We start from the raw sequence: 10,575 nt of genomic DNA on the forward strand, positions 1-10,575 counted from the left end.
TCCCACAGCACTTGGAAAATATTGAACAACACTACAGAATTGGAAGAAATTAAAACACATTTGCCTTGAAATCTTCTCCTTTGTAACTTTTCTGTTAACCAGCCTTTGTAACCTTTCTATAACCAACACTGTTGCCAGCCCAGCACTGCACTGCATTACTCTCATTTTGCTTTGCCACTTATTTCACTGGTTTGAGGCAAGATCAAACTGGAGAATCAAGTCTGTAATAGTAACTCCCTAAATGCTTTCTGGAAGATTACATGCAAATCTCCCAGATATTTACTCCTGTCTTACGGGACTTGCACACATCAACAGCATCTTACTAGAAACACCTCTTCCTGGGATGGCAGGACTCCCTCTTCCTGACAGGGAAGGCTGTTACTGAGTCCTTTCTGTTTTCTTCCATGTGGCCAGCTGCTTCCAGGGTCTGGCTCTGCTTCCCAAATAGGAAGGAGAATAGGAAAATTGTTGTGAAGCAAGTGCTTTATTCTATCTATCCTACAACCTCAATAGCACTGCATTCTCTCTGTCTCAGCTGTGAAACATGACAGAGGATCCCTGTGCATTCAGGTGTAATTCTGCCATGCCCTGCTTCACCTAATGCAAGGGCTTCATGTGCCCATGGCCAAGCCTCAAGCACTTCCTAATATGCCTCAGGAATACAGGAAAGCCATGCCTGGGAGGCCAAGGAGGAACAAAACCATGACAACATGCACCCAAACTCACCCACAGGCCTTTACAATCAATGGAAATGTGAGTCACCTTTTATCTCTGCTTCAAATACTGTAAGCATGATTGCAAATATGACAGAGTTAATGTTCTCTTGGCAGTGCCAGATCATTACCAAGGGGCAACGGCCACAACACTTGAAGGGTGAGTTTTTCCCCAGGGTGAGCAGCACAGCATTGGTGAAGGTTGCCCATAAAATTTGGGGAATCTCCATCATCGCTCCGCTCCAAGCAGGAGGTTGACACCTGGATGTCCCTTTCAATTAACATGTGTGATTTTCTCTCTCTTGTGAAGAGCCATTCTGCCTTGCCACCTCCCTTTCTCATCCTGCCAGGCAACCTTGCGTCTTGACTAGCAAAGGGAGCTAGCTTGCTGAGCTAGCTTGCTCACTCTCAGCATACTTCTTTGGGACTTGGAGTCTCATGGCTTGGGCTTTCTTACCACCTAACCATTCAGCTGACCTTTCTCCTGATTTCTTGAGGACATACTCATTGTACTACAACCAATACTTGTTTAATTTCTGGCATTTCTTCATTGCCTTGCACAACATCGATTTCTGCCACTTTTTAGAAGACTTGACCCACTCTGTTCCTGTAATCAGGCTTGCAGTACAATGCTTAGCACACAGCACCATTTCCTTCCCTTCCTCCATTCCCTTTCCCCTGTCCCCCAGGGTCTTACAGTTGTTGACACCACCTTCTCCTTCTTCCACCACCCAACAGCAGCCCAGCTCTCTTCTGGGACTGCTGAGTGACAACTACTGTGCCATGTTTGCCCCGTTGTATTTTTTCACTCCATCCTTGCTCCAGCCCTCCCAGTAGAGTTGTTTCAGTCCTTGCCCTCCTTCACTACATGCAAGTACTGTGCACTAACTCAGTGTTTTGCAGAGTTTCTCTCAAGTGATTCCCAGCCATGGTTGCAACGAGATTTCTTCATCAACACAACCAGTAGGGTGTCTGTCCCTTACCCTGAATGGTCCTTCACGGCTTTGCACCTGTCTGTGCTCCTAATGATCTTCAATCTGAAGCTGGACTCCCAGTGTCTAATTCAATCACTAAGCTTGACACTTTATGCTGATGTACCACCTTTGAAACCCAGAAGTCACTGTTGCACAAAGCCAGAGAGGAGAATCAGGCCTACAGTATCTCCTTATATCCAGAAACCAAAAACAAGCATTCTAGTCATGTAACCTTTTTACTAGTCATTTATTTTAAACAACAGAGCAGTTGTCCCCACAACACCAGAAGACCATTGGAATGGGTGAACTGTTCTGCTATTCTGTCACTAGACTACTGTGGTGTAACAGTAGAGCTGAGATTTTAATTCCATTGTCCTTTTGAAATGTCTAAAAATGAAAAGTGACAAGGTCAACAAGGAGGACAAAATTACATAAGATCTTTCGGGGATTTGATAGAAAGGATCTTTGGGGAGGTGGAAACAACCTGGGCATAGGGGAGAAGGAAAGGGAGGTGCAAGCAGTACTATATTTCTAAATGTATTCATTGCTTAACACACAAACGCAGAACCTGACCAGGAACAAGACTTAAGTCTTCTCTCTCACGGGATCAGAGGTAAATATTTAAACCAATTTAACTAACTTTTCTGATGCTTTTAAAAAATGATCTGTGGCTTGCATGACTGTATAGGTAAATTATAATATACCAGTGTTATAGTGCATTATTCTTGCCTCATGTTTTTCTAGATGTCAGCCCTTAGAGAAAATAAATGTGTGAGGCTAAGGAAAACTGCTAATTCAGGGCAGAACCGATCACAAGCAGGAAAGTTTTCTTAGGGCAATAACTTTTTTAATTAAAATCTTCAGTTTGATAAAGGAGTCACATATTTCAGGTGAAGAAAAGGACATTTTCATTCTGCAAAGGCACAGCACTACACATTATCAGGCCAGAGACTCAGAAGAATATTCATTAGCAGAAAACAGAGAAATTTCCATCCTGATGCTCTCTTGGTTGTGTTCTCCAGGGAAAAAAATCACTCTGTGGTACAGGTTTGGTACTTACAGCACACTGACCGCCAGAACAACTGTAGTGGTTTGGCAACCAAACACTTTAAAAATACCTGTAGAGATTGACCCACAATTTTTGTAGCTCCATTCCATAGATATAAATCATCATCATCATCATCATCACAACAACAACAACAATATTATTTCTCAGTATCAGCTCTCAATTCTATATAGATCCAAAATGAAGTAGTAGGAAACTCAAGCATGCTGTGAACCTATGTACTAAAACTGCATTTAAATTCCCCTGGGAATAGTACTTTGATAAACCAGTAGTTAAGGATGAAAAGGAAAAAAAATAATGCAGCTTACAAATCTGCACATTTTTGAAAACCAAAGGCAAAACCAAAGAAACACAAGGAAAACAGCAGCTGTATAAAAGAGGACATATGTACAATTAAAGGAATATATTATCTGGATAACAAAAAACCTAAAAGAAATTGCTGTTCCTAACAGGTGGCATACAGTATCTGTGCAGAAGATAAAACATACAACTAGGCTATTAGTTTTAGTGGGTGCCAATGCATTGTGTTGCACATGTAACATTTCTCACTAATATGCACTGTGTACATAACTTTAAACGTTCAAATAATACAGTTCTGTCTGTTAGCTCTTTCCAGGTGGTAGCAATGGAACTGGTCTCAACATCAGTTGGCAAGTTTACAGTTGATCTTTTCAACAAGCTGAATGAGACCAACAAGGGCAAAAACATTTTCTTTTCCCCTTGGAGCATATCATCCGCACTGGCTCTGACATACCTGGGTGCAAAAGGCAATACAGCAACAGAGATGGCAGAGGTGGGTTGCTCTGTGAAGCATATACCCCATACAATACCCGGCTGCAAAATTTTGTGTTACATAGATAGAAAAACTCTCCACCACAATGACAAGGAACCAAGGCAGACCAGAGAATATAACAAGTGAATGATAAATTTTAGTCATTTCATAGCAGGTCCCCCACTTCTCCACTAAGAGAAAGTGTCCTGTGGGTATTACACACTGAGCACAGAGGTTCTCTGAACCTGACGACTTCTACATTATTCTACACCTTCTAATTTATCCTGTGGTTCTATGATTCTGTCACAGATGGGATATTCCCTTTGAGAAGCAAAGAGCTGATGCCAGTAGCTCCTAACTAATTGGCAGGAGGCTTGCAGATCCCAGCACTCTCCCTCTCTCCTCTGACCAGAATGCATCTTTCTATCTTGATTTGTGCTTTCCTAAACAACTGCCTGACAATCCAGCAGGGAAATAGGAAGGGCTTTGGTATCTCCACATCCTCTAATCCAATCCTTCCTAATGACACATGGGCTCACTGCTGGCTCAAAGGGAGCTGTGGTGCTCAGCACTGCCCAGCACTCTCCTCTGTGTCACTACACTCCTGTTCAGACGCCTTTGTACCATTATCGTGGGGAGAACCATTTGGGTTTGCACAAACACATTGCTATTGCTGAAAGCAACAGCTGTGGAAGGGAGTTCAGCCTTGCAGCGTGCAGACAGGAGCACTGTGTTAATGCTCTGGGAGGGGGGACAGTGCTACTCATTGTTACTCTATGGAATTTACATATACTAGACCTTCAGCACCCCTTTGATTAGTCACTTAAGCAGCAGATAGCACAGTGAGTTATGATAAGGAGCAAAACAAGACAACCCTTTGACCCCATTTGGCTTTAAGTCACTCCAGTTCCTTCATGCCTATTTCTTACCTTTGGAAACTCTGCTCGCAGGTTCTTCACTTCACTCAAGCAGCAGGAGCTGAAAGCTCTTCTTCTGTGGCCAGACCTTCTCGGGGGAGACCAAAGAGAAGAAAAATGGTATCTATTAGAACTGAAATCCCAAGATAAAGAATCTCCAGAATCAAAATGTCCAGATACAGCTTTAGGAGTCCACTATTTCTTGTCTGCCCACCTCTTTAAAGTTCAAACGCCAACATACTTCACAACAGGTTTAAGTTCAGTTCCTTTCACTCACTCAGACTCTGAGAAGCATGGAAGGACAAGTCACTGGGATAGTCTGGAAGGTTTGCTATATGACAAATCAGTTAATCCAGTCACAAACAGAGTGATGCAAATTGCAGTGATGGTAAACTTGGAAAAATAACAAGAGAGAGGAACCCAAATCCTTTTCCCACATACATCACTTAGCATGTTTTGAAAACTTCATGCAAAAATGCAATTGCTGAATGTATGGTTTCTCTTTCCAAGGATCCTGAGCACAAGCAAGCTGAAGATATCCATGCCGGCTTCAAAGAGCTCCTGACTGCCATCAACAAACCCAGAAGCACCTACTCACTGAGAGGTGCCAACCGCATTTACGTGGAAAAAACCTTCCCGTTATTGCCTGTAAGTTACATCTCATACAGGAGTAAGAAAAGGTGCAAAAAAATATTTCTCATTTTAATTACTTGCCATTAATAGAACAAGTTTGAAGCTGACCCTGAATACTGCAGATGAAGAGCCCTGGATTCCAGTGATAATCTTAACTGGAAAATACCAGTTGGTCTGCTCACAGTATTTAAGGATGCATTCCCCTTTGACTGTAGTGTAGGGATTCCTTTTCATACAATATGGCTTTATTATTGGAAGCCCCAATATATACAATTGCAAATGAGACATTAAAATAAGCACATCCATGGGATGTGCACAGCGTTCCTTGCTTCTCCAAATAAAAGTGGGAACAAAAGAAGGGAATTTTCTGTCCTTTGGTTATTTCTCAACTTTTAACTCACAGTTGAACAGCAAGTAACAAGCATAATCCTGCAGTCCTCTAGGCCCAAGAAGCTATCAAGAACTCTAAGAGCTACCAGCTTCCCTTTGGGACTGAAAAATCCAGTATAGTCTAGAACTTGGTTTTTTTTGTTTTGGGGTTTTTTTAAATTTATTTTTCTTGGCTTTTTTCAGAGATACATACAGCTTAGTAAGAACTACTACAAAGCAGAACCACACAAGGTTAACTTCAAGACAGCACCGGAACAATCCAGAAAGGAAATCAACACTTGGGTTGAAAAACAAACTGAGGGTAAGCTCAGCTCAATCCCAACATCCTTCTTCTCTTATTAAGTCAGCCTGCCGTTTTCTTTGGGCAGGTGCCCTTGCTGCCCCACGTGCTACTGCGGCAGCCAGGTCATGCCTTCTGATGTGGACAGTAAGCAGAGATGCAGTGGGAGGACAGAGAAAGAACAGCACACTTAAGCAGCTTCAAATATCTGATCCAGACCTCAGTGAGCTCCTTGGGGAGACTCCCAGTGATTTCACTGGGCTCTGCATCAGCTGGTCCTCAAGCACAACTGCTGCCCTGGCTCTGCACCCATGCACTACAGGCAGAGCAGACAGAGGGGAGAAACACCTCTGCCTGCCAGTGTGCTCCAAGGTGGATGGGGATGCCTACCTAGCGGTGCCATCCTGCACTAGCCAGAGGTGCTGGCCTCCTTTTACCTGGCCTAACCAGCTGGCGAGGCAGTATATGGCTTTCTGCTTCTAGCTGCTTCCCATGAAGCTGTGACATTTTTGGGGAAGGAGTCAATCCCTGTCAGCTAGTCAGGAGAACTGGTCAGCAACCAGCTTTGGAAACTGCAAACAAACTAACTGATCTATGTCAAGGGAGTATTTTAGGGAGTAGGGCACTCAGGCACGGACTTTTTCACTAAGGAGTTGAACTAAGAAAAAACAATCAAAACATGTCCTCACTGTGCTACACTGGAATGAAACCTGGCTTTTCTGATTTCAAAAGGCAAAATCAAGAATTTGCTGAGTTCACGAGATGTGACAAACTCCACCATGCTGATTCTGGTAAATGCCATTTACTTCAAGGCAGAATGGGAAGTGAAATTTCAGGCAGCAGACACAGATCTGCAACCCTTCCGACTGAGCAAGGTAAGCTCCTCCAGTATCCTTCTTACCGTGAACAGCCTGGTGACAGCAGCTACTGCTGAAATCTTTCAATTTCGTAAGCCTTTTAGGTATGCCTGCAGTAACTAGACTCTCTGTGAAAAGCTGATTACAGCAAAATGTGTCAGTGCTCAGCTCACTGCAACATTAAGATGCTCCTCAGGTAAATGTTAATGAGCTCCAGATAACAGCTACCATTTCCAAAATCCCTAGAGTCACTTAAGACCTTTTTGTAAAACAGTGCTAAAAGGGCTAGACTGTAAAAACATGATTTTGAGAGTCCAAGCTTCATGGGCAGGAACTACATGCCATGTCATGTGTGCGCAGGGTACCCGGACCTCTGTGCTGTGCAGCCTAGCTAGGTGCAAACATACCCGCTCAAATATAGCTGCAATGGGGTACCCTGAATGGGTGCATTGTTGGGCGATATTGAAAGAAATGTTAATGGCATGTATCCAGAAAAGATGGCAATGAATCTACATCAAAATACAAGAGCTCTGTGAAATTTCCACCCATTACAGCTTCTGCCTTCTCATTAGCATGTATACTTCAGCTGCCTCCCTGAATGAAGGGATGTAGATGTTAAGAGAGGTCACATACTCCTGCAAAGGTGACCGCTTCCCAGGAACTCCCCTCATCATGAGCCCCCTTACTCAGACATTAGTGTTATCTTCTGTTAAGGGTTGTGACATAAAAAGCAAACAGCTACTCACTGTTTACTGCCAGAGAGAGGAGAACACAGGAAAACTGCACAACCCTCATGCTCTTAAACCATAGCTGGTTCTCTGCTGTGGTGTTGTAAGGTCATAACCCATACCTGCTCCATCGCCCTAATCCTTCCAGACAATTCTAACTCTCTTCCTCCTTTCTCTGTGGGCCACTGTGCATGTTTTGGGGAGAACAGAAAAATCAGTCAGTTCAGCCCCCAACAAAATGCTTTGGGACAAACACCAAGACAAGCAATATTGTCCAGTCAAGAAAAGCTTTGGAAAATGAATGACAAATCACTGTTATAAAAGCTGCCTACAAAAGTTTCCTCTCCCTCCACTGCACTGAATCATCATCATCCTTCCTTTCAAGGAATGATTTCTGACTTATAAATGAATACTTTACAGAACAAGACCAAGCCTGTGAAGATGATGTACATGAGACATACATTTCCAGTTCTCATAATGGAAACAATGAATTTCAAAATGATTGAGTTGCCATATGTGAAACAGGAACTCAGTATGTTCATCCTCCTTCCTGATGACATCAAAGACAGCAGTACGGGTCTTGAACAGGTAAAGAAGTATGCTACATCCATTTTGTATCACCACCCAGTCATTAAAAAAAAGATAGGCTGGTGATGCTATCTCCCCCTCTGAGGACATGTTGTCTGATCTCTTCCGCTAGCTGAATTAATTTCCTTTAATACCTACCTAATCTCAAGAAAGTTCCTCCACACTGAGTGCCCTTAGTTTGGTAAGAACTGAAGACAGTCAACACTGTGCATAATCAGATGCTTAGCTCTGCAACAGCCCCATGCCTGGTACCCAATCCTAGATGATCTGTAAGGGTTAAATCTCCCTTCACTGCACATTCAGGACAGACAGTACTGCACAAGTAGCCACAGCCTCCTCCAGACATAACAGACATTTCTTCTCCATGGCCTGCGACTTTATTCATCATCTTGTTCTCATTCTGTTTGCCCACACACAAACTTGTTTGCTATCTAAAAAACTAGGATTTTGGTGAGACTGCATTTGCTACAATAATGAGATCTGCCACTGTAGTTACTACAATTGCAAGGCTGTTAAATTCTTGGTGTCTATCATGTCAAGAATACCATTCATTGCTCTCCTCCATTTGATACGAGCTGAAACCTGGTGACATAGTATGCAGGACAGAGTGGCAGTGAAACATTTTGCTGGAAGCAGTTTGTTTTAAAATGGCCAAGGAAATACATGTAATATTAACACCTGTTTCTATGGAACTGGATCAAACCACATGCTGTACAGCTGGGAATCTCCCAGCAATTTCCTTCACATCAAGACTGAATTAAAAGAGAGGAAAGAACTATCTCAGGGGATGGCAGATGCAGGTGTTGAGTGCCTTGTCTTTTTTTTACAATGTATTTGGCATGGGTGGTGCTCAAAACCTTGCAGCATTAAGTCTCAAGTCTTTGTTGCACACCCTGCCTCTGATCATCAGTAAAACCAATTTATGTTTTATGCTTTTGGCTAAATGTTAAATTTGCCATCTATAAACTGTTTAATTCATTAAATTGACATAAAATGGATTAATTCATAGTTAATTAATTGTTTTTTCCCTTGCAATCATCAAATTCTTTCTCTTAAATGATAGCTGGAAAGAGAACTGATGTACGAGAAGCTGTCCGAATGGACTGATTCCAAGAAGATGACCAAAACACTTGTGGATCTGTACCTACCCAAGTTCACAATGGAGGAGAGATATGACCTCAGTGATAATCTGAAGAGCATGGGAATGCACAGTGCCTTCAGCAGCAATGCTGATTTCAGTGGAATGGCTGAGAACAATAATGTGCTGATCTCCAAAGTTTTTCACAAGTCTTTTGTTGCAGTTGATGAGAAAGGCACTGAGGCAGCTGCTGTTACTGCTGTAACTGTAGAACTAACAAGTGTAGCTGTTGGCCATGTTCTGAAATTTAAGGTTGACCACCCCTTCCACTTCTTCATCAGACACAACAAATCCAAGAGTATCCTCTTTTTTGGCAGATTCTGCTCTCCCCTAGAATGAATTATTACTTGCTCCCAGACAACACCCAAGGTTCAGTGTTGAAAGGAAAAATATGAACTGCAGTGCTAAAATCTTAACCTTAAGCCATGCAGGCATATGTCCTGAAAGTGTATTTCCTTTTTCTCTGCCCCCTCTCCACGTAAGGCAGCACCCAGAAACGACCTTGTGACTCAAAGATCACCCTTCTACTGCTCCTTTCCATTGTCCTAATGAGAGAGGCCTCCACAGAAAACAGAGTGCAGAATTTTGCTCCCTTGCATCAAACCTGCTCTTCTGGCTTTGTTGTTTGAGAGTGAGGTGGAGCCATACAAACTCTCTGCACAGAGACCATCATCTAGCCCTGTGCCAAACTCTGACTTGAAGGGAAATCCAGTTCATTTTCTTGAATCTCCCAGAGAGGAAAAAAACCCTGAAAGAAAAAAAAAAAAAAGAACTTGTAGAAATCTGTATGCTCTCTTTTCTTCACTGGGAAACCTGCATTTGCATTTATAATGCAGTATCCTTATGTTCATTTCAAATTTAAAGACTTTCGGAAATTAACAAAATTTAATTCAAACCTAGAATAATCTCAAAATACCCCTTACCTTTCCCTGTATCACCACATGTATATAGACATATTATGTTCCTTCTCTCTGCCCTTCCAGCTTCATGAAAAAATGAGGCACTGAGGGAAAATGGTCCAATCTTAACATTTAATCGCTGACTTCTAATCACCTTGCATTTTTCCCTCATTTTTATAAACTTCGTAGTTTAAGGTTGCTGAGATTTCCAATCAGCAAAAGTGCTAAGAAAACTACAACCAACATGCCTTCTTGCCACCTCTTATTGATATGCAATCTAAAACCTTCAGAATTCAAATCTGCTCCCTCTTTTTAATTTTACCTAATTATACCTGTTTCCTGGCTAATATCTGCACAGCTTCCTTGCTACCTGTATTATTGACCAATGTATCATTTGTAACTTAGGAGTACATCTCAGCAAACATAGTCATGGTATTGAGAGAACCACCAGTGAGATTTTCATTGATGCTTTACTTCATAATTTTACCATGACCTGCATTTAATACAATAAATTAACTTGGAGTTGTGTTTGTGTTATTCAAGACACTGAGTTACCTGGTTCTCTTAGAGCATCCTGTAAGGTGCATGGCTGGAACGTTTCCATTCTTGCCATTCCAAGT

General features: G+C 42.2%; 1 protein-coding gene across 1 annotated transcript; it reads left to right on the forward strand.

Moving 5' to 3' along the window:
- Positions 1-3,378: 3,378 nt before the first annotated feature.
- LOC309417870 (heterochromatin-associated protein MENT-like) lies at positions 3,379-10,305 on the forward strand (the record flags this gene model as incomplete). The annotated part of the gene is made up of 7 exons (XM_082015445.1): positions 3,379-3,546; positions 4,476-4,562; positions 4,953-5,090; positions 5,649-5,766; positions 6,478-6,620; positions 7,751-7,918; positions 8,982-10,305. The coding sequence occupies 7 exons, from the start codon at positions 3,379-3,381 to the stop codon at positions 9,393-9,395; spliced, it is 1,236 nt and encodes a 411-aa protein (XP_081871571.1). The 3' UTR covers positions 9,396-10,305.
- Between the last annotated feature and the right edge of the window lie 270 nt (positions 10,306-10,575).

The sequence above is a fragment of the Phaethon aethereus genome (genome assembly GCF_964289735.1).
Source record: "Phaethon aethereus genome assembly, chromosome: 2".
NCBI lineage: Eukaryota > Metazoa > Chordata > Aves > Phaethontiformes > Phaethontidae > Phaethon > Phaethon aethereus.